The sequence below is a fragment of the Cyanistes caeruleus genome, chromosome 15, assembly GCF_971803275.1.
Source record: "Cyanistes caeruleus chromosome 15, bCyaCae1.hap1.1, whole genome shotgun sequence".
Classification (NCBI taxonomy): domain Eukaryota; kingdom Metazoa; phylum Chordata; class Aves; order Passeriformes; family Paridae; genus Cyanistes; species Cyanistes caeruleus.
In genome coordinates this window covers 6,812,157-6,835,887 of record NC_141715.1, presented here as the reverse complement: position 1 = coordinate 6,835,887, position 23,731 = coordinate 6,812,157, and the positions used below count along the sequence as shown (strand labels likewise).

Genomic DNA, 23,731 nt, shown 5'->3' with positions numbered 1-23,731 from the left:
AATCGGCTCAGGTCCTACACAAGCACAGGCCCTTTCCCCACACAATGGGCAAACGCCCTGGGAAGCAGCAAGTCAGTGTCCCCAGTGGGATTGTTTGGCTGTGGGGGGCTCAGCACTGCTCAGTGTCCAGAAGATGGTGGCTCAGGAAGCACATGGTCTCATCACCAATCACAAAGGGTTACCCTGAGAGGCCAAGATGATCTCGAATGCTGGGACTGAACCTCTGCCTGTTCCCCCCATCTCACTGCCTGCACAGGGCAGCTCCCCAGCTCCACTCCTGGGAGCACCATGGAGCTGGAACGTGTAAGAGTTTTGTGCTCTTACACACAGCATCCTCTAATGCTGGCCCATTTAAACAGGCACCGTGGTGCCAGAGCAGACCTTTCATGATCCTGAGATGATTATTTCATCCTTCACAGGTGGAACAGTCTCACACACACATCCCTGCTTCCGAGGGGAGCAAATATTTGCACCCCATTGGGATTATGGTTAATGAGAAATCTGTGCATCCTTCATGCACTGACAAATTGTCCTCATTGATAGAATAGAAGGAGGGGAAGCAAATCCCCATGGTACCATCCCCCAGTTGAGCTCCACATCGCCCTTCATCACTGCACTAATCAGGCAGTGCCAAGAGCTTCAAAGCTCTGCTCAGCCCTGTGCCGACGAGGCCACACAGCTGCGCTGGCCAGAGCCTCCCAGGCACTGCTCCTGCACCTCCAGGAGATGAAAGAACCCGGGAGCAGCTACACCGAGCTTTACAAATTGCTAACAAGAGAGCTTTGAACAGTTGGTCCCACTGCAATGCCACCGGCATCAGGTTCCTTTCTGCCCAGCCTCCTTGAGCATCCCCTGGGCTCCAGCCACCCGTTGTGTCCTTGGGCTCCGTGACACCAGAGCCATCAGCAGCTTTCTGGGCAGAGTGGGTTGACAAGTGACACTGCTGGTGATGCTGTTCATGCCACACCTGCAGCTCTCCTGTGAGCTCACTTCAACGATAGCAGCAAATGCCACTGGTGATAGCGACTCACTGAGCTGATGCTACAGAAAATTCTATTTATGCTCCCAAAATTCATCTCCCCACACTGCAAGCTTCCACCATTACTAACTTTCAGTCTTGCTCTGATCTGGGTTATAAATGGTTTACTCGTGCAAGAAAGAGCTCCTCTGGGGGGTATCTGCTGGGGTGTCCTGCTCCCAATGCCCGGGCAGCGCCCACCCAGCTCTGCCCTGTCTCTCGGGCTCTGCTTGCTAGAAGGGCGTTGCAGCCCCATCTCTGCCGTGCTTCTGCACTCTCTGCCCAACAGCCTTTTGCCACAGGAGTGCTATGGGAAGGGAAGGCATTTCACTGGGATCTGCCTCGGGTGACTTCCGAGGCGGACCAGAGCTGGGACAGGCAGGCTGGACGGCTTTGCACGGACCCCCGCCTCCTTGCGCCTTCCTCCCCGGCACACACAAATTAATGACTCTTTGCGTGAAAAAATAAATAAACAGAGCCGGGGCTGGCCTCCAGGCGGGCGCGATCCCGGGCAGCGCCATCCCTCCCGCGAGGGTCCCGCGGGGTTTGTCCGCGCCCGCAGCGAGACCCCCGCGCTACGAGCACGGCGTGGGCTCCCCGCGGCCCCCGACCCGCTGCAGGGTCCTCCCGTCCCGTGCTGTCGCGGCGGGCAGGCTGTCACCGCCGTCGGGGACACCCGGGCGGGCACCGAGGGGCGCCCTGCTTGGGGACGGCTCGGGCAGCGCCGCTCGGAGACGGGGCACCCCAGGGCGGACCGCGCCCGTCCCCGCCGGGGATCGGGGGCGCCGGGACCGGGAGCGCCGGTCCCCGCCGGGGATGGGAGAGCCCTGACGGGCAGCGCCAGGGCACGGCACATCCCCGTGCCGGTGAGGGACGCCGCGGCGGGCAGTGCCGGTCCCTGCGGGCTCTCCGGGACACGCGGGCGGAGGCGCCGAGTCCCGTCCCGTCCGAGCAGCCCCGTCCCCAGCGCGCCCGCAGGTGCGGAGCGGGCATCAGAGCGGGCAGGGCAGCCCGCAGCCCCGGCAGCTCACCTGCCTCCGAGACAATGCCGAGCCAGAGCCAGAGTGGCAGCGTGCAAACTCTCCTCATCTCCGGGGCTGCCGGCAGGTCCGTGCGATGCGGAGCGGTGCGAGCGCCCCGCGCCCGAGCTCTGCTCCCGCCGCGCCCCAGCTGCGGCGACGCGCGGCGGCGGCGGGCGGGGAGCACCGGGGCCGCTTCCTTTTCCTCCGCCCGCCCGGGCCGCCCGCCGCCCTCCGCCGAGCCTGGGGGCGCCGGGCGGGCGGGGCGGGACGGGGAGGGGCGGGCGGGGAGGCAGAGGGGGCTGGGGGGAGCGCACCTGCAGCTCCGGGCACTGACGGGGAATCCGCGCTCTCCGCACCAGCGGGGGTGCGCACATCCCTTCGCACCTGGCTGTCTCCATCTCTGTGTGTGGGTCTGCATCCCCTGCATCTGGGGGAAAAATGTGTTTCCCACCCATCTGCGTGGGGCTGCATCATCCCTGACCCACGGGCACACGAGCACCCCAACAACTGCGTGTATTTTCACACCTGTGTGCACCGCGTGTATCTCCCTGCACTTGTGTGAGAATGCCCGCACATCGCCTGTTTCTTGTTCGTGCCTGGGTGCACATCCCGGCCCCTCGGAGCAGTGGGGATCACACAAACACGCTCTCAACAACAGCACGCACGCACTTCATGCGATGGAACGCATCTCGCACCTGCCTGCACACACCCCTTCATGTCTGTGCACCCCCCAGTTCCACACCTCACACACCCAGGCACACAGTCCTGCACACACGCCTTGAACCTCCCTCCTCCCGCACTCCCTGGGGCACAAAAAGACACACACGCACTTGCTGTGCTCACACTTGCGCCTTTATTCACCGGGGGTGCAGTAGGCCCCCCACTCACGCCATCCACGCGTGCACAGCGCCGGCAGCGTGGAGCGGCCACTGTCGCTGAGCACGGCTCGGTGCGGCACCCGCACGCTTCTGGGGCAGGTACACACCAAAGCAAACCCCAGCCGCCCGTGGCGCTGGCAGACGAGCGGTGCCGTCCCGCTGGTGCCAGCGGCGCTGCCCCCACATCGCTGCCCCTGCCAGCGCCAGCGGCTGCGAACAGGCGGAGGCGATGGCAGAGCTTTGGGAGCACGGCCGGCACAGCCCTGGCCAGCTGCCTGTGCACCCAGCGAGCGCTGAACAGATGAATTAACACGGCCCCGAGCTGCGCCCCGGAGCATTATTAATTACCCTCACTTGTAAGCAGTGAAGAAAGAACCTGAATGAAAGCCATGTACTCACGGCTTCAAAAAGGCAGGAAAACTTCTGGTGCACACAACTCTCACATTGCCTAACTCCCATCCTGATTAGTGAGTTGTAAACCCAGAGTGCCAGCTCTTGAGCTCATTTTGGATCACCTCGCTCCTGGATCTCAGCAGAGCAGAAAGAGCCCGAGTCCCTTCACCCCAGGTGGGTGTCCAAGTCCCTACAAGCTTGAGGAGAGACGTCCAAAAGTTGCCATGATAAGGGAGAGCTGGAATGTCACAGAGGGGCGGCACTGCCCAGCAGTAAAGGAGTGAAGAGCTGAAGCTGAGGGATCAGACCCTCCCCAGGGGCTGCGATCAGGGACGGGGCAGCCACACAGTGCACCCACACTGGGGACAGCATCGGGGTCAGCGCCCTTGAGAGGTGAGCGATGCTGAGCGCTGGACAGTGACAGGGGAACGAATCACAGGGCACCACTGCTGGCCGAGGCGCAGTCAGAGCGAGCCTGGAGAAGCTGAGTGCGAGAGGAGCAGAGGGTATGACACAGGGTTGAGGGGAGAGGCATCTTCTGGCACCCCAGAAGCCAAGGGATTTTGGCATCCTCCACCAAGGCGGCACGCTGCAGGCGGCGGTGGCAGGACCAGCCCGTCCATGCTGCCATCTAATGGCTGGAAGGGCAGGACACCGCGGAGCGCTCGCCCTGCCACGGCGGGGAATTTTCCATCACAAACGCAGGGCGACTGTGGGACCGATGGGATCTTTCCATTGTTGCAGCCCTGGGAAACAAAAGGATCTTATTTTAAAATCTTGTCCCTTTTCCAGGACGTGGGGGGACCCGAGGAAGCAAAGGCTTCCCCAAAGCACTGGATAAAGACACACACAGATCACAGAAGGCTGCCAAGGCAGGAGCTGCTGGACACTGCCCAGCCCTAGCACAGCTATGGGAAAGGGACACTGGGGTGGCTCTGGGAACACCCAGGGACAAAGCAATGAGGTAACCCACAATAAACATACAGCCTGGCCCTGGGAGAAGATGACGAGAGCCAGCCCTGGCAGGTGCAGTCTGGATGCTGGGGTGAGGGGTGCTGTAACCCCATGGTGCCCACTCTCCCATCCCTATCCCCTCCAGCCTGAACCCAAGCCGAGCTCAGGTACTCACTGCATTCACGCCCATGGTTCCTACTCCATGGTGCTCTGGTTTCTCAGAGAATTGTTTTTCAGGCAGCATTTAGTGGCAGACTGCATTTCCTCACTGGCCTAACGCTGCACGCATGGCAGCCCAGAGCAGCATCTTCCCTGTCTGTAGGAGCTGCTCTGCCCCCCCAGCCCTGCCCGTGCAGCAGGGCCAGGCAAGGACATTACACCCCAAAACGGGCTCTGCCTGGCAGCAGCACACCATGGGCACCACACAGCCCGGCAGGAGAAGGGAGGATGTGCCTCCTCAGGAGCCTTTGGGACAAGTGGGTTTGGCTGCTCTCCAGCTCTGCCTTAGCACGGGGAGGGTGTGGGAGGTGGCAGCAGTGGCAGTGGCACACGCTGGCAGCCTGTGCCATCGCGCTGGCCCACGCAGCGCACGGCAGCGCTGGGCAGCGGGAGCTGGCACACAACAAAGCCTGGCTGTGCTCACCCCTGCCAGGGCTCACCGGATCCGCTGCCCCCCACACCTTGGGGAGCTGCCTGCTGCTGCCCAGCCGTACCTGGCCGCAGTTTGGGCAGGCTGGGGAGCTGATGGAGTTCAGCTTTCCCCAGCGTAACTCCCTGCTGTGATCAAACCAGCCTCATCTTTCCAGAGGCTTCCAGCCCTTTTTGGGGTAACACAGCCCGGCTTGCAGCACCATTTCCAAACCAGCAGCTCCTTTTCCATTCTCATTTCAGCTGAGGCTGTGGGGCAGCAGGAGGAAGACATGAGAGCTGGGAGAGGAGGCCGAATCCACCCCATGGGCTCAGCACTCACTGAGGACCAGGAGGGAGCACAAACCCCCAGCATCGCTTCCACACCCAAGCCCCGAGCAAGGCTGCACGGAGCAGAGGCTCCCTGATCACTGGGAGCAGCCCTGGGCTGTGCTCAACACTCCTGCACAGGACACATCTGCCTGAACCCTGCATGGGATATCCTCACCTCTGGCTTCTCCAGAGTGGGCCCTGGCACAGGCATTAGGCCCCCCCAGCCCTGGCACACTGCAGCAGTGGCATGCAGGAGAGGCAACCTCCCTGTGGCACCATGGGGGAACAGGGCAGGCAGTGAAGGCGCTGCTTTGGCAAGTGTCCCTGTGCCCAGCTGTGGGAGCTGGGGAGCCTCACACCTGGCCCTTCCCATACCACAGAAAGCTGAGCCTCTGCCGGAGGTGTCTGGCTCCAGCCAGCAATGGAGACTACGCAGGACTGCAGAGCTCTGGCCTCTGCTTTCAGCCTGGAATGGATTTGGGTGGGAAAAACATGACATTTCCACCCACCCCAGGCACTGCCATCCCCCCTCCCACCCACCACTTCCACCAGCCAGGCTTGGACCCATCCCAGCACCTCTGCTGACTCGTGAGGCAGGGACACTGCCAGCACCTCCTGGGCACAAACCACAGCAGCCAAACCCCCTTGACTTGCCCCCGCCAGGGACTCCTGCCTGCCCTCCTGCAGGTGCTGCACTGCCAGCAGGGCCACGGGGGGCTGACAGGAAAAGAGACGCATTCTTGCTGAATTTGGAAAGAATTAGGACTTGGCATTTTACACATGTACAAATTCTTAAGACCCAGCCAGGCCAGAGATGGCCAAATCTTAAAGTGCTGTAGCCCAAGATCAGGGCTAGGCTCAGAGGACCTCTCTCTCTTGTTCTCAAGCAGCAAATGGTGAAAAGCCACTGCAAGATGTGCAGGGAGTGCTCCAAGGAACTGTGTGGGAGCAGTGGCTCTTTCAAGCCTCCTGTGCTGTAGGCACAGAAGAGCCAGAGCTGGAGCAGAGCTCCGGGGGCTGCTCGGTGCCCCCAGGCTGTGCCACACCCCAGAGCAGCAGATCCCCCCAAGCACACGAGCCCCGAGCAGGCCCAGCAGGCACCACTGGCTTTCTAACGAGCTTTAATAGAGAGCGAGGTGAAGGAGCCGCGCTGCAGTCCCTGGGCTGCGCACCGGGCTCCCTCTGCTGCCGGCCCGCAGCCCTGCCCCGGGAAGCTCTTCCAGCAGAGGATGCCTGTGGTCGGGATGTGGAGTGGAGAGGCACCCGATGGTGCCCCGGGACCGCTGCCCTCCTCCAAGGGAGCACAGAGAGGCAGGAGGTGCCAGCAACCCAGAGCCACCGCCCCTGCAGTCCCGTGGCTGCTGTTACTGAACTGTGCCGTGCTCAGGAATGGGAGGTTGTGCTTCTAGGGCTGCCAGGAACCTCTGTGAATGCCTTGTGCCAACAGCTATGGCATAGGGAAGGGAGGGCAGACGGGACCTGGGAAGAAACTCATCCCCTCCTCCCTCCCAAAACTGAAACCAAAGCAGCTCCTCCAACACCCGTCACAATGGCCTGTGTGTGCTGAGCTGGCCTCCAGCACAGCCCCGGGCAGGAGCCAGGCTGGTGTCCCCAGGGCACCCTGGTCCCTCACAGGGCCAGGTGACAGAGGCGCATGGGCTCCACGTTGTCCCTCCCGTCACTGAAGCAGGTGCTGAAGAAGGGGCAGTATCTCTCTGCAGAGACCTGGTGGAAGGTGAAGAGGTGGGACATGTTCCCAGCATCAAAGAAGGTGACAGTGCCCTCCTGGCAGTCCAGGAAGACGCCCACTTTCCGCGGTGGCTGGCGGGGAGTCAGGCGCACCCAGGGGGTGGCAGTGGCCCAGTACTCTGTCCTGTTCCGCAGGCGAAGTGTCCAGTAGCCGTTCTCTGGGCACAGCTTGACCTTGGCTGTCCTGTCCACAGTCTCAGCAGCCACCCCCAGGTCCCACTTGGTTTTGCTGCCCACCCAGACCTCCCAGTAGTGCCGGCCGCTGTCGAAGGCCTGCGAGCCCAGCACGTTGACGCACTGACGGAAGCGCCGAGGGCTGACGGGGACAGGCTGGGCCTGATTCCTCTCTGTCACTGCTGTCAGATCTCTGGAGAAGACCAGGTTGGGGTGGGCTGACTCAGGGTCAAAGGTGAGTGGGGCAGGAGCTGTGGAGACATCGAGCATGACATTTTTCCAGCTGTACACCCCCTCTGCAGAGCACCCCTGGCCCAGCACACCCATCCCTCACACGATGTGCTCACCAGGGCAGATGGAGCGCAGCATCTGCCTCCAGAAGATGTACTGCAGGGGACCACTGTGGCTGTCCCTGTAGTGCTGCAGGTCCAGGGCAGGCTGCATCTCAACATGCACCAAGGGCCTGGGGCAAAGAGAGGCGAGGCAGGGTCAATCCCTCTGCTGAGCCACTGCCAATGCAGGCAGCAAAAGCACGGGCAGGGCTGCAGGACAGCGCTGCATGTGACAGATTTGGTAAAGACAGGACACAAATGTCTCTGCTGGCTCTGCCTGATGCAGCTCTGCCCCTGGTGCAGTGAGTGGCTCAGAGCAGAGGTGTCCAAGCCAGCCAGCAGCACTGCTTGTGGAGCAGTGACAGCTGCAAACCCACACCCAGCACAGCCAACAGGATTCCTGCATGGCTGAACAGGCCGGGCCCGCCGAGTCAGGCTGCATTCCAGGGAGGGAGGGGACAGGACACACTTCCCCTATGGCAGCCCTGGCCCTCAGCTACTCCCAGCCTCAGACAAACCTGCACCTCAGGGTCACTTTTGCAGCCTCATGAGTAGTAAGAAGCTGAGGAAGGGCAGGGAGAAGATGAAGCACCCAAAGCCTGTTCCCTCTTGCAGCATGCATGGCTCCTGCACCCATTCCAAACCACTGTCTCCTGTACCCACCCCTCCAGCCACATCAACACGTAGGATGCTCCCTGGGAAGAGCACCCAGTGTATGCTGGGGACCAGCTTCCACCTTGCGCAGCACCAGCAACTTCCTGAGCAATTTGTGATGCTTTTAAAACTTGAGATAAAGTGTCTCTCTCATGTAGTCCCAGCCAGGGACTAAGATAAGCTCCTGAAAAAGCAATCAGCTTCTTTCATGCCAGACACGTACCTGATATCCAGGCTCTCCACCTGCAGTGAGAAGCAGAGAGAATTAGCAGTCGCTCTAATTCATGCAGCTGCACAAATAAGTTCCTTGTCCTGCCTCCTGCTGCCACACAGCACAGAGAGAGGAAACCAAGCTACCAGGACCGGCATCTTGGGGAAAACTGTTTGGGCACTTGGATGGAGAATGAGGAAGTCTCCCAAGACCCACCATATCTGATGTCACTGTATCCCTTGTGGCTAAAGTTTCCAGACTTCAAGGGATTGGGTAGATAATCCAGAAGGATGGCAGTGAGAATAACTCTGGGGTACAGCCTGCTGCTGTCATTTAAGACTCTCACATCCCATTGTGAGATCTTGAAACATCCCTCAGCCTCCTGCCAGAGTCAGCAAAGCATCTCACCTCCAGCAGTGACACATCTTCCATCTTGCTCAGGGTCAGCTTGATGTGCTCAATGCCCCTCTGCAGCACTTCCATCCCCTCTTCCAGCTGGCCAACGTGCCTGTGCAGCTGGGCCAGTGACCGCTCCTCCTTCTCACCCAGCTCTGCCAGCACAGCTCTCTCCTCTTCCTCCAAGATCTGATGAAGGCGAGCAAACTCAGACTGAATCTTGAAGTTCAGCTCCCCAGATACTTTCTGAGCAGAGGAAAGAGGCAGAAGGTGAGTCCAACACCTAAAACACACAAGCACAGGATGGCTGTGCCTGTTACTCTGCTTACAGAGCCCTGAAAATTGGAGGTTTAGACATAGCAATGACTTTTTGGATGGAGAACAGGGCACAAGGACAACTTTCAAGACTGCAGAGACAAAGGAAAAAAATGCCAACAAATCCAAAAAACCCTGGTCACTGTATCTAGTGAAGGAAATCTCCACATGCAGCCATTGTCCTCTCCCACACCACCAGGAATTTGCCTGTGGGCAAGACTGGAGCTCTTTAAATTTTGTGGAGCTGCAGACTCAGCTGTTCAGGTTAGTTTGCATTAATTTCACATCATTCCAGACCCTGAGCAGAGCTGCCTGACAGGCAAGCTGCACAAACTAATCTCTGTCATTAAGGCTGATGAAATCCCATTCAGCTCTATCCAGAGGTCACTTTTTTCCAGTTGTTACTCGCCAGCCAATCTTGTGTTCTCACTGCCTTCCTGCCTGTTTACAAGAGACAGCCAATGACTTGTTATTTTCCTTAAATCTTTAAGCTTTTAATCTCCAAGTGCAACTTAGCCCTCATTACTTTCCCAAGGAGTGCTTTCTGCACATCCCTTTCTCCCGAAAAGAAACCCATCTCCCTCAGAGATCTGAAGCTTCACCAGCCTCCTCTTGCTCTAGCAGGTGTTTGTGCTGACACACCAGAACCACAGAGGAGGTGCAGGGCCTCCCTGTTCAGATCAGCAATTTGCTCCTTTACTCCTGAGACACCTCTTGGTTCTTGCACAGCAACAGGAAAACACGTGGTTATTTGTTAATACTTCATTAATCTCAAAGGTCTATTCCACATCTGGCGAGAGGGCAGAGGTTTGAAATGGTGCAGGCTGGGGGATCAGAGGCTCCCTACAACCAGGAGACTGGAAAAAAACGGGGTTTTTTCCCCTCTCAGTTTTTTGTCATCTCTGAACTACTTCCATTTTCCTTTAATTCTCTTTCCTTGGTTTTAATGCTTTTCTGCCACCCAAGAAAGCAGCACAGTCAGCCTGTGGCTGCTCTCACTTCATGGATCTGTTCCAACAGGGAGCCTGGTCCCTCTCAAACCCATGGAGAGCAGTCAGGCTCCTCATTCACCTCGGAGCTTTGCAGTGAATCCCAACACTGTCCTTGTGATAAGGCCACAACTCTTGCAGTGCCAACCCTGCCACTCCCAGCTCCTTCATCTTTGCTGCCATCCCTTCTGACATGAGAGGATTTTAGAGTTGCCAAGAGTTAATGCTCTCGCAAAGAGGCAGCACTGCAGGGCCAGAGCAGGCTGCTCACAGCTCTCACCAAGTCTCAGCTCTGCTGCACCCATACACTTTGTAAACACTGCATTAGTGACTGCTAATGCTCCTCCTAAAACCCCTGCTGAATATCCAGCAGTGATGAACTTGGGCCTACATGCAGGGCAATTTGTGTAGATCCCCAGTGCTACTAATCTAGATTTCTACAGGAAGCTGAGCTAAACCTCAGCTGAAGTGATACACACATCCTCTGTGAACAGTGCCCAGAAGCTGCCCGAAGAGCAGCTCCCACAGGGCGTTACCGTCAGGCTGCAGATGTCCTCCTGCACCACACGCTTCCTCTGCAGCAAGTTCTCCAGCTCCTTCTGACGGGCTTGCAAAGCATCTTCCAGGTGCTTCTGCAGGAGTAAGGAAAAGAAGGTAAAGAGGCATTTCACCACTCTCCTGTGATTCAGGAACAGTCCCAAATTGCAACAGGATCTCATATAAAGGCTGTAAGGAGAAGCAAGCACCTGATGCACAGCCTTCAGAATTAAGTATCTGCGCATGTAATGAATCCAATTTATTTTTAACACTGGGAGCTCCAGCCTGGAATATCTATTTGCACAAGCTTTAAATGCTGCGTGTTGTGAAGGGACTGTCCCCTCAAGCAGAGCACCTGGCACAAGCAGCCCTCACATCCCTCTCATTTAGGGGACACGTCCTTAAACAAGAAACGACAAAGCTGTGGTTGGAATCAGACACAGCAGTGAGGGAAACAAATGCAAAAGAGAAGTGTTCAAAAGACAGACAGCTGTAAGGAAACAGGGAGAGGGACTAATAGGGAAGAGACACAAGTGTCCCTGCATTTGGGTCAGGTAAGGCTTCACAGCGGGGGAACTGCCTGTGGGAGGAGGGGCGGTGGCTGCACAGGGCTCATGTGGCACCTGTCCCCTTCTCCCCAGCCTGGCAGAAGCCACTCACCTGCATCTTCTGCTGATGCTCCTCGGAGCCGCAGCGCCGCACCTTCTCCACCAGCCCCGCGAGCAGGTAATGCGTGCGGAAAGCGCGGCTGGGGAACTTGCGGCGGCACTGGGGACACGAGGGGACGTGGGCACAGCTGTCCCAGTATTCCTGGATGCAGCCCTTGCAGAAGTGGTGCATGCAGTCCAGCATGACGGGCTCGCTGAACAGCTCGCAGCAGATGGCACAGGTCAGCTCCTCCCGCAGGCTCCGGTCCTGGCTGCTGCCGGCCATCCCTGCTGGCACACGGTCCCAGCTGAGCTCCCTGCCAGCACCACGCACGGAACCGCATCCCCCTGCACGGGGCCGAACTTGTGCCGCTCCCGCGCTCTGCTTACCTGACCTGGGGCGGGAGGCACAGGGCCTGCCCAGCTGCTGGACTGGTGCACGCAGCGCTGGAAAGCCCCGAATTACAGAGCAGCCCTGGCCGAAGGGCACTCACTCCCTTTGCACGGGAACAACCTTCAGTTTCCCGTCACTTCAGCAAAACCGCCCAGCGCGTCTGGCAGGGCCCGGCCGTGTGTCCCCGCAGGGCCCCAGCGCAGCGGTCACCCGGCCCGAGGGCTGTCAGCGCCCAGCCACCTCCCGAGGAGCTCCAGGCCCGATGCGGCACCGCCGCTGCCGTGAGCGGTACCCCCGCGGCTCCAGTCCCGCCGTGCGCACCGCCCGCTGCCCCGGCACAGCCCCGCTCCGCCGCCATCCCCGGGACCCCACCGTGCTGAAACCGCTTAGTTTAGTCCGGTCTAACCTGATCCGATCCGGTCCGGTCCGATCCGATCCGATCCGATCCGATCCGATCCGATCCCGTCCCGTCCCGTCCCGTCCTGTCCCGTCGCTCTCCTACCTCCGACCCTTCGAACCCGGGACCTCCCGCTGACTGACGTCCGTCCTGACCAATCGCGACGCCGGAACGCAGCGCTCCCGCCAGCTCATTGGGTGGGAACCCCCGAGGGGGCGGGGCTGAGTCCCTGAGTCTGACGCGGTCACGTGCGAGCGCGCCGGGCCAACTGCGGGGGCTTCACGCGCTGCCTGCGGGAAAGCGCGTGCGAGGCTGGAGTGCACTGGACTGGACTGGGCTGGACTGGACTGGACTGGACTGGACTGGACTGGGCTGGGCTGGACTGGGCTGGGCTGGGCTGGGCTGGACTGGGCTGGGCTGGGCTGGACTGGACTGGGCTGGACTGGGCTGGGCTGGGCTGGGCTGGGCTGGGCTGGACTGGACTCGGCTGGACTGGACTACACTGGAATTCACTGGAGCGCATTGGACTGGACTGGACTTGATTGGAGTGCACTGGAGCGCATTGGACTGGACTGGATAGGACAGGAGTGAATTGGAGTGCACTGGACTGTACTGGGCTGGACTGTCCCTGCACTGTCCCTTTGCTGGCTGTACACTGCCGCTTTAGTGCCCCTTTAGCACCTCCCCTGCACTGCCCTTACACTGTCCTGCCCTGCCCCTGCCCCACTGCTGCATTCAGTAAAGAGCACAGAAATGAGCTCCAGGCCAAAGCCTCCCTCTCTCTCCCCTGCTCACAGTGCCTTCAGAACACAGCTCTGGCCAATGCTTTGGGGTCACAGCTTTGGGTTACCTCAGAAATCACGAGGGTTGCAGGCTTGTTAGCGAAAGAAAGAGGGAAAAGTTTTCAACCCTTTGATGGGCCCTGCAATGTGGGAAGTGGCAGACACTGGTGGACATGTGAGAAAAATCACAAGAACTTTCAATACAGGAAGTAAAAACAAAACTGAAAGGAGAGAGGACACAGGGACTCACAAGAGCTGCACAGACCATCTGTCTCCTTCCTAACCACCATTAGAACCAGAGCATGTCCCTAAAAGGGAGATGTGCTGGGCACTGTCCAGCTACTGCCCTCCTCCTCTTGGTGCTCTCATTGGTTTTCTCATTACAGCAGTGCAGTTAGTGCAGAAAGTATTTCTGTCCATCTTCATTTGCTCATCTGAGGGATTTTCCCAGGCTTTCTCTCACACTGTGCATCTTTGGTCACTGGCATGATGCCACAGCAGCCCTGCCTGCAGGTGTTGGCCTCTGCCTTGTCCCCAGCAGCCCCTTGGGCTCACACACTCAGCCACAGCCCCATGCTGATGTTTGGACATGAAACATCATTGCATGCATGAGGAGCAGCCCTGGGGGATGTTTGCCATGGGCAAGCGAGGTGCACGCCTTGGCCTCTGGCTGCCCAAGCAAGTGACATCCATGGACACCAACAAGGTCAGGCCATGGCCAAATGGGCTGGCAGCTCCCACACAGTTATTGTGGGGGCTCAGGACTGCTCCAGCTCTCTGAGCAAGGTGGGTATTGGCTGCACCCTCCTGCTCCAGTACTCATGGTGGCTCTGGGACAGGGATGCTCAATCCCCAGTGTTCACTGGGCACTAAAGGGCAAGAACTCACTGGGCAGGGATTGTTTCCAGCAAGCTGAATCTGCTCCCATTGCTGCCCTTTCATCCTTTCCACTGCACAACACAGAAGAGTGCCCCTGGGAATATTGCTACGATGATGACACCGCGACCTAGGGATGACAAAAGGATCCAGGAATGCCTGAACAATCTCCTCTCAGCTGTGTTCTTCCTGCAGCAAAACCTCAGTCCCCACATTTAGATCTCTGTGTTTCCACTAGGCTTCCATGTGAACATGCCAGGGCTGAATGGGAGCAGTGCCATTGCAGCAGGACAGTGGCTGGTGTTACCCCACATCCTCCTGCCACAGCAGTCCTGAGAAACAGCTGGCTTTGAACTCGTGGATTTTGGGTGGGAGCTGAATCATCTCCTTAGGTGCATCCTTTTGAGAGGGAAATGCCTTTGTCATCTGTGTCCAGCCGCCTGGCTTTGCCACTATTCCTCCAGGAGACATTATAAACTATGCACAGACACACAGCCAAGACTCAGCACAGGACACAGCCAGGATGCTGGTCCCTTACCTGTTGCAGGACTGTGATCCTTTGTTTGTGAAGCTCTGCGGAGAGGAAAAAGCATCAATAATTGCTTTTTAGAAGATGTCTAGAATGTGCTGTGACAGGTTATGTACTCCCAGCAGCCCAAGCCAGCAGTGCTGGAAGGTGTCCATGTGAATCAGTATCTGTGCTGGGGTCAGAGCTCATCTCTCTCTGTTATGGAGCCCAGCAGGTGACAGCCTCCTTGGGGCATCTGGAGGCCCATTGTTTGGAGAGGCTATAGCTGGATAACTGAAGCTTCACCCTGAAACAGCAGAATTTGGGATAGCTCAGCTGATGTTAAACTTTCCCATCAGCTCCCCTTTTAGCCACAGCTGGAGCCCAGTCCTGGTCCCTCTGTGCAGTGTGAACAGCAGGAGCATCCTCATGGCATGGCACCAGGCTGGGCAGTGCCAGCACATACCCTGGCCAGGACTGCCACAGTGCTGCGGGATGTTGCTCTCCTGGAACAGAGAGGTTCTGCATCAGGGTGTGGAGCTGCCAGCTTGGGTTCGGGTGCTGCAGGACATCCTCTAGCACCCAACAGAGTCCTGGACCACCTGATGTATAGGTTTTCCCAAATAACTCCCCTTGCTGCCAACAGAACCTGTTGCTCATGTAAAATTTCCTATTTCCATCTTTGCAGGTTTGAGCTGCAAATGCAGATTTCAGAGCCAAGGGGGGAGTGGCACCATTTTACCGTGCAATGCATGCATCAATCCAAGAAGAAAGTTCTAATACAGATGGGGATGTCCTTGTCATGGCCATTTCACTTTCTGGGACATCAACTACAAGGTCTAAAACTAGCAGCGAGTGACAGTCATTTCCCAATGAACACGTCTCCCTTCTGGGGATTGAAAACACACACCCAAGCATCCCCCGGTCTCAGATTCCTGTTTAAGTGCTCCTGGCATCTCCCTCCTTTCAGCACTCACTTCAGTTGGCAATGTAATGTTTTTCTTTCTTTTTTTAGCATATTCCTCTCGGGAGGCTCCAAGCTCTGGGCTGGGAATGCTGTGTTTGGAGTTTGATTATGCACTGGGGAGGTGAAGGATAACGTGGATTGAGAAGGGTTTGGCTCAAAGCACATGGATTGGGTCCAAGACTCTTCACCGTGCTCTGTTCCATGCAGTAAATATGTATTCTTGGAGATGGGTGTCAGAGGAACTGTTTGGCCTTGCAGGAGGAGGGGGATGACGTGGGAAGTGCAGTGGGTCCAGCTGCTGGGGAGCTTCCCTGGGGTGTCAGCGGAACACGAGGGGAAGGGGAAGCAACTGCTGGTCCCAGTGTCAGTCCCTTGTGTCAGCTCTCCAGATGCAGGCAGGGAAATTCCACAGGGGACAAGAAGCTTTGTATTTTGATTTCCCTGTTTCACTTTGGTTTGAGTGCAAATGCACTCTGAAGACTTTGATTTCTCTGGATCCTGCCCTCCTGGAGGATCCTGTGGCTCTCCCTGAACAGTGCCCAGCTGTGGGACAGGAGAGGGGCAGAGGGGTAAATTGGAGTTGATCTTTTCCATGGGCTGACCTGGACAAGCCCCAGGTGAGGGACTCTACCAGGGTGAGGATGGGGTAGCTTGAAACCAGCCCTTCCCACTCCCCTTGGCATCTCTGGTCAGGAAAAGAGTGGGGTGCTGCTGGTTCAGGAGAAATCTTCAGACTACCCATGTCCCCAAAAGCAGGCTGCATCCCCAAAGCTTTGCTTCTGTGGGCTCCTGCCAGCTCTTTCCTGTACTGAGACCAGGAGGGGGAAGAAGTAGAAAGGGGTTGCTGTAAACAGAAAGAAGAGAGTGAAAGAAGAAGGGTTGAGGTAATAGCAGCATCACTGCTAATGGATATTACACTTCCCTCCGTGACCTCAGCTGCAGGGACATGATTTAGAGGCCTCGGTTAGAAAAGTGAGCAGGAAATGAAGCAATGCTCCAAGATATGGTATCTTTGGATAAATAGCTGCAGGAGGAAGGTGACCAGAGGTGGCCATTATTTGCCAATATTTTCTTACCAGTCCAAAATGATATCGCTGTTTTGCTAAAGCCAGAGCCTTCAAGGCTTTGGAGCCTCTGAAGTTATCTGGCTATGAACTGGCAGCCATGGTCCAGGTAAAAGCCCTGTAGAGATGGCAAGAGGTGTTGAGCAGGTTCAAACCATCCTAAACACCCCATGAAAGGACCCAAGTGAAGTGAGGGCGGGAGTCTGAAGGTTTGTGTCATTTTCCCCCTCATATATCCAGGAGAAGGGTTGGGGATCAGCATCCATCTCCTACTGCATGGAGGGAGGGAAGCAAGGTCTGGAACAGGCAAAGGAGGACAAACATGGCCTAATCATGTTTTTGTTTTTTTTTTTTTTTCCCCAGGGATGCTCAAATAATTCAATGCCAGGAGACCAGTTTCATGTGCTACTGAACTTCTCAGCCCAGTCTCCCTCCCCAGGACTCCTCATGTGAGCCATCATGAGCAGGCCTGTCAGGCAGTCTGTCCTGCCCTGTGAAATTCCCCATGCCACCCCTCTGGGCAGACAAGAATACATCACATTTGCATTCCACCAGCATCCTTCAGCTCCCCACACCCAGGCACCAAAACCAGGAGATTTCTGCAAATATTAACATTTCTGGCTGCTGCTTGTTTGCCTGTTTACTCTCAGCTCTCTGATACTCCACACGCAGCATGGGCTTGGCCAGAACAGCTTTGTCCTCTCAGCCTTCCCTGTGATGGGTTGTGTGTCAGCCCCCAGCCAACCCGCTGGTCACTGTGTGCAGGATGGCCAGAATGCTCTTCTCCTTCATTTGGATCTCTGGTTCAGAGTGCTGAGCATTCATAGGTGTGCTAAGCTGCCCCTTCAGAGCCTGAAGCATTTGCAGGTTTTGATTTTTAATGTTTTTTAGGTTCCTGACCTCAGCTCTCTGTAGGAGGGGTATGGGAAAAGGGTTCATGGCTTCATCTTATAAAAACAGGCTGGGCAGGCTTGGCTGGAGTCTTGTCCATTAGCATCCACATTCCAGGGTCAGAACACAGTAACCATGAAATCCACGCCTGTGGTCACATCACATACCCAGATTGCTTTCTCCTGGCTGGGCTGAGGCAGTTTGATATATTCATTACTTGAATTAGAGACATCTACAGAGCCCAGTTCTGTCCCTGATGTCACATATGAAAGTCTTCAGTCCATTCAGTGGAAACGGAGAGAATTCATTTACCAGCATGCAGACTTCAAAAGCCAAGGGACATTTCTGCAGAAGATTTCACAAGAACAGTATTTGTCAGTGCAGCATTTCAGACACAGCACAGGTTATTGGGCATAAATGTTTCCCTTTGCTATTTATTTTCCACTCTGCTATCTGAGAAAGATGCAGATGTGCTCCAAAATCTCATTCATTTTGGAGGAACTCAGACTCCACACTGCCTGCAGCTCAGCAGCCTCAGCCTGGAGGCATCTCCTGTGCTCCCAAGAGGATTTTAAAGCATATCTTTACAACCTGGCTCTACTCCCCCTTCCACTTACAGCCACACACTGAAAGCCAGAGCCCGAGAATCAACAAAGTGGCCACCAGAAACAAAATTAAAGAAATTCAGTTGCCATTGAACAAGTCAGCCATCTCTCTTAAAGAAAATAATTAAAGTGGCTGCACCTTTCTTAAAAAATATGAAAGATCTTCAAAACTATTTTTCTTTCTGGAGCTGTCACCATAACAACAAATGTTTGCAAAGGATGTGATGGGGAGGGAGCAGGGAGAGATGTGCCCTTAGTCAGCACAGAGTGCCCTGCCCAACCACGCAGCGACGGCTGCAGGTGATGCCAAGGAGAGGGGCAGGTCAAACCAGAGTAGTCCTGGGAACATTGCACAAACCTGAGCTCTTCCCAGTGTCTGTACTGATGAGGTTGTGGCAGTGCTTGGCTGGGCAGCTCACTGCCACTCAAACCTTGTGTCAGAGCTGTCCTGAACAGTCCTGGGGCCAGGGCTGCCATGGCAGCCAGGCTAGAGGCTAGGCCAGGGGCAAGTGGTGGCATTCAGGAGGCTGCAGCTCCTGCCTCTGGTTTTGGCACTACAGTAAATACTGAGAATGATGATCTTACCACAGGAATTAATTGATCTTTTTCAAAGGCCTGCCCTTTGTTTCCCATCCAAAGCTCACAAACTGATTTATTTGTAATAGGAGACGAGGAGGCTCCTTCCTACTCCTTTTTCAGGGCAATAAGCTGGGGTATTGCCTTGCCCAGGACAGTTGTCATAAGAGGGAATAACCCACCCTGGAAACACAGCACCAGAGCCCCTGCTACCTTTCCCCTTTCTCCAGATACCTGGGCTGGCTGTGCTCTTCTGCTTTACTCTGCAAAATAACAATGCACACTCTGGTCCTGCATCTTATGCCCAGAGTGAATGTCACCCTGAAGGAACGTGCTTTTCCCCATGAGAAGCTGAGCACTACAAGCTGCGCCATTTGAAGGCACTGAGTGCTCCCAGAGGTAATGCTGTGCAAAGCCATATTTCCCCTGATACCTTAAATATCTTAAATGCCTGGGGAGAAATAAGTCTCTTCTCTCTTCAGCACGAAATGGTTTTCAAAGTAGATTTGCAGGCTCCAGACTCACCTCCCTCGTGTCTGGTGTGAGCTCTTCAGCGAAGGCAGAGAGGAAACCGCTCGTCGAATAATAAATTGCAGGCACGTGCTCCCCTGAGCAGTTGTTTGGAAAGTGTCCCATATGCCTTGTGCCAAATTTGCTGGCCAGGGAAGCTCAGTGGTATTAGCATGTTCCAGCTAATTAGGGCTGTGAGTCGTCCTTTTCATTGCCTGAAGAGCTGAGAGAAGGACAAACCCAGAGCACTGCCTTTATAAGGCTTTGTGCATTCCAGCACGATCTCTGCTCAGCTCCGGAGGGCTCTGCTCATACCCCGGGGACACAGCTTTTCCCCATGGGGCACTCGGTGTCATACCTATCTCTCAGTGTCAGACACTGGCTTGTGAGTCATGTTTCTCGGGAACACGGAGCCAAATGGATTTTCAGACAAATCCCTGGCTTTATCTCAGGAGTGGATCTGACCCTCCTGTGCTCAAACACTTTTGCCAGCCCAGCACTGCTGAGCTGAGCAGGGCATGGGTGACCTGCTCCCTGCCCACAGCTGATGTGGGTCTCCACAGGAACAGAAAAGATGGAACAAGGCAGTGAAGCAGCAAACATGACCCTGGTGCTGCTACACTGGTGCTGAGAACTGGATCCCAGCTCCTGGATACCTGGTGCCTTTTGGCAGCACCGTGCCCATAGAAACCAAGTCATGCTCTGAATTTTCCAGCCACTTGCATCACTTTCAGTCTTGATGCTTTGGAAGAGTTTAGGCTGAGGCTGCCATCAGCCCATCCAGCAGTGCCTGCTGTCATCACACAATCCAGCATTTATAGCCCTGTTTGTCATCTCAGGAGCGACAGCCAGGGCAAAAATTTCTTTGTGGGACTGTGAAGCAGGAGTATCCAGTCTGTGAGAGCAAGACCCTGATGACAGAACACACTGCCTAAATGAGATGGGCAACTTAGAAAGAAATCCCATAGGGCAAATTGGGAAAGCAGCTGCCACTGCTGCACATCCAAGTACCAGGTTCTCTGCTCCAGGGGTGAGTTTGCCAGAGTGAAGCATTTTTATCACCTTTTTTATGTACAGAGAATTGAGATACATCAAATGATTTGCCCAGAGGCAGACAGGGAGTCTGTGATAGATGGGGGAAGAATGTTCCAACCCAAAAACTCATCCATGTTTCTATTTTACCCAGACAACTGCTGGTCTACATCGTATCGTATTTTTGCAATCCCAGCTCTGAAGAGCTTATCTCACTGCAATTATCCTCTTATGCAGAAGCTGTTTTCTACCTGGCTCAGTACACAAACAACAAGCAACCCTCTAATAAATTAACAAAGCTTTGAGAGCAGTGACTTGCAGAAATGGCAGCTAAATGCAGGGGCCAGTTCTGGGCTCAGCAGTGCTGATGTCTGCCTGGAGAAACTGCCTGGAGTCTTGTCTTGATGTGAGGATGATAAAGGAGATTTTGTGTGTCAGAGTGAGATCCAGGGGTGGAAAGGGGGTGGAAGGGGTAAACCTTCCTAGGCATTAATTGACTTAATCAAAGGAGCCCTGTGGGTTTGCCCCTAGTGGGGGAGGAGCTGAAGTGTGGTGATGTGTTCAGCAGGACATTTTTTTTTTTTCCATATGATCATCTCCTTCCTGACTCACTGACCCTCATCCTGCAGACACACTCAGCACCCCTGACTTCTGCCTGCCCTGAAGTTGAGCAGAGCTGTGGCAGAGCCAGGCCAGTCCCAGGCCAACCCATGGTTCATCTCTCCTCCTGCTTCTCAAGTGCCTCTCACTGGCACTCACTATCAGTCAGATAGCTCAGATATTTTAGCCAAACCTTGTCCCTGATGGTGTCTCTGCTCCTTCGCTGATTCCAGGAATGTTCACATGGGGACAAAAAGCTGTTATGAAATGAGAACCTGTTTTTAAATTCAGAGAGGGTACAGACAGCTTTCTATCCGCCCTCCCACCCCTGAGTCTCTTTGTTGCTCATTTAGTTACCAAATGCATCAGACTCCCAAATCCACTGCATCCGTGAACTCTGGGGTTCAAATGGAAAAGGGGCTTTTGTGTTACCAAAACTTACTGATACTTTGGAGACTGCTCAGGAAAACACAGGCATGACACCTCAGGAAGGAGCAGTGGAAATATTTTGGTTACATGCAGGTGGAATTAAACAGATGTTTAAAAAATGAAAAGCTGCTCTTTAAAGTATGTCACTGTTGCTGCTCCAGATGAAGCAGGATGAACCAGAGCATCTGGAAGCCTTGGTAACAGTTTTCTTAGAGATTCCTCCCAGGGAGTGAACAGATAATCCACCTTCCTTTTCTGACAGAAGTTAAACTACAGCAGATGGCTTACAGTTGCAAGGTGGTCAGACTGAGGACCTGCCTGCTCACTGAGGCAGAGCAGATTACAGATCAAAAGACAGCCCTCTGCCCCATTTCTCAGACTTTTGACATAATTTTTGCTCCCTGGAGTACAAAATTCATTGTTGTATTTCTCAGAAGCATGGTTGAGCAGACTTGCTTTTGCCTAATGAAAGCCCAACCACTGGGAAAGGCTTTTGAGCTGCAAAGATCCTTTGAATGACCCCATCATGTCTGTAAGGACATGAGGCTCCTGGGACACCTATGCAGGATACCTGTGGGCAACCAACCTACGTGTGAAAATACCCCAGGCTTGAGATTACAACAGTGCATGCAGTGGGTTCTGGCATCTCTGCTTGGGGCTGCACAGCCTTCCACACCCCAGGACAGCACACCATCTCTGTATTCCTCCATTCTCCTCCTTCAGAGTGTTGATGGCTGGGGTTTGGAAGACACTCAGCTGCTTTGGGATCTGCAAGCTGTGTGGGGAGGTTGTTTTGTACCTTGGTGTTCAGGCTGCTGCAGTTGGTGCAGTGACTGCTCCTCTGAACCCACCAGGAGTGTGAGGGGTCTGGCACTGCAGCCCCCAGGTGTCCCTTCCCTGTAGAGAAGCCAAGGCTATGCTGCAGCCACTGCTGGCTATAATTCTGTTGTAGCTAGGTGAGATTAGGCAGACTGGCAGGCAGCCTGTGTCTGTGCACTGTGAGAAGAGCCTGGCTCCCAGGGACAGGGCATGGGAGCACCCAGGGGCTGGGGACCAAACTCCAGATTGGTGGGTACCATTTGGGATGACAGTCAGGTGTGCTGAGAGCTCAACTTCACCTTTTTGCACTGCTCAGTCTGGTTGAAAAGCTGAGGTGATGTTTTGGAGCAGAGCAGCTTCGGGGCTCCACTGGACCCCTTAGACCATGGGAGAGGACATCTTGGGGACTTGCACTGACTAATCCATGATTTAAGAGTTTGTATTTGCTATCATCCAGCAAAGACCACGTGCCAAAAATGACTGGAATTCACCCCATGATCCTGATGAAGCTTCACAGCTTCAGGCTGCACAAATTTCTCTCCTGTCAATCACTGCCTTCTCCCCAGGCATCTTATTTCAGCCCTGGGAAGAGAAGAGTGGGGAGTGGTAGCAAAGGAATCTGGGGAGCAAGCAAGAAAAATCTCACACAGAAGAGAAAGGAGGAAGAAAATAATCTTGACCTGAAGATAAATTATCTCCTCCCTGGAGAGGAGGAGTATCCATCCACTAGGAACAGGGGGAATAGCATGCACCACTCACTTTGCTTAGCTGCTCTTTGCCTCTCTCTGCAGACCACTGGGAGACAGCAATGGCTTTTTCCAAGCAGTTTTGTTTTGTCCTGCTTCCCTCCACTCCCAGATTTCCTGAGTTGTTAAATCAATAGCCTTAGGGGGAAAAGACATGAAACTCCCACAAAAATCCAGTTAGCACAGCTGGTGGATTTCATGCCTAGTCCTTTCCTTTCTGAAGGGGAGACAGACACAGGAGGGGGAAGGATGGGACTTACAAGGACTCTTGTCCAAGTCTTGGGTTCAAGTGTCACTTTCCATGTGATTTCAGGAATGTTCTCATTCCTTTTTTTCTGCTGAGCCATTAGAGTGTTTTCTTTTTCCTGGTGTATTGTGACTTTTTGGCATAAAGAGGTCGTTGAAAAGCCTCCCTGTTCTCACAAAGAAAAGGAGACCAAAGTTCAATATGGGGATAAACAACAAGAATTCTCTGATAAAATTCCAGCTGTAGGTACTTAAAGCCAAGGAGAGGTGTCCTTCCTCTCAGCCTGTGGGAGCATCTCCTAGCCCAGATGAGCTGCAAATTCACACATTGCCTGAGTCGGAAATCCTATGCTAAGAATACGCATGATTTCTCCTTAAGAGCAAAATCTTTGAACAGGCAGGGCTTATCTGTGCTTATCTGCTTCCCTGTGTTGCCTTTGGAGTGCTTTCCTGGGCTCCAGCAAGCTTGAATTTTGCAGATTTGGACACAAGGATGCTGCTTTTCTGTCTCTCCCTCTTACTTGCTTCAGGTGTCTGAACAAAGCTGAGCATCCTAAAATTGAAAGTCACTCAGTTTCCATGTCCACAATAAATCTGTCTCTGGACCAGACCAAGCCACTGCCAGGTGGTTAAACCTTTCCAGCATTACTTCTGTTTGTATCTCTGGAGTCCCTGAAGTCCCATCCCACAGCTGCAGATTGCTCTGTGCACTGTGCAAACACTGAGAGGAGGGAGCAGGAAGGTCTGTGTAAGCTCTGCTGAGCTGCAGGACCTGCAGACCTCTTGCTGTAGGGGAGATCCCCCTCTGGACATTCCAGTCCCAATAAGTTTAAAGCTTGAGGAGATGGGACAGCTGTGGAGTGAGGGCAGATAACACTTGTCCAGGTCTGTGGTGTGGACGGGGAGCAGAGCTCCAGCTCCCAGCACTTCTCCCTGGAGAGGAAACTCGATGTGGTGGAAAAGCTTCTCTCTTCTCGATGCAAGAAGCCCCTCAGTGGCTGAACACTGTATAAACAGCAGCGGCAGGCTCCCTCCCCCTTTCCATTGCTGTTTGTTAAAC

The 23,731-nt window shown here is 55.0% G+C and overlaps 2 protein-coding genes across 4 annotated transcripts in view; both read right to left on the bottom strand.

The window, feature by feature from the left end:
• The window catches only part of FLT4 (fms related receptor tyrosine kinase 4), a 57,711-nt gene extending 55,467 nt beyond the window's left edge, over window positions 1-2,244 (bottom strand). The window contains exon 1 of one of the 3 annotated variants that reach the window (XM_086851457.1): window positions 2,050-2,244. In XM_086851457.1, coding sequence (XP_086707583.1) covers window positions 2,050-2,107 — 58 coding nt within the window. In that variant the 5' untranslated portion in view covers window positions 2,108-2,244. The remainder of the gene's footprint in view (window positions 1-2,049) is intronic. The other 2 variants (XM_086851458.1, XM_086851459.1) reach the window with 2 other exon arrangements.
• A 4,085-nt stretch (window positions 2,245-6,329) lies between these two features.
• Window positions 6,330-12,291, bottom strand: LOC111935549 (nuclear factor 7, brain-like). Its single transcript, XM_086851596.1, has 7 exons — window positions 12,030-12,291; window positions 11,243-11,517; window positions 10,582-10,677; window positions 8,754-8,987; window positions 8,358-8,377; window positions 7,496-7,611; window positions 6,330-7,399 (listed from the first exon to the last, which is right to left on the bottom strand). Exons 2-7 carry the CDS (start codon window positions 11,513-11,515, stop codon window positions 6,855-6,857), a joined length of 1,284 nt encoding a protein of 427 aa, XP_086707722.1. The 5' UTR covers window positions 11,516-11,517; window positions 12,030-12,291; the 3' UTR covers window positions 6,330-6,854.
• Between the last annotated feature and the right edge of the window lie 11,440 nt (window positions 12,292-23,731).

Excerpts from the sequence above, each read along its gene's own strand:
- LOC111935549 (XM_086851596.1), bottom strand. The coding sequence starts at position 11,515 with ATGGCCGGCAGCAGCCAGGACCGGAGCCTGCGGGAGGAGCTGACCTGT. Across the intron at positions 8,988-10,581 it reads AGGACATCTGCAGCCTGACG|AAAGTATCTGGGGAGCTGAA; the intron begins GTAACGCCCTGT and ends TCCTCTGCTCAG. Across the intron at positions 7,400-7,495 it reads GCTGCGCTCCATCTGCCCTG|CTCCTGCCCCACTCACCTTT; the intron begins GTGAGCACATCG and ends ATGTCTCCACAG.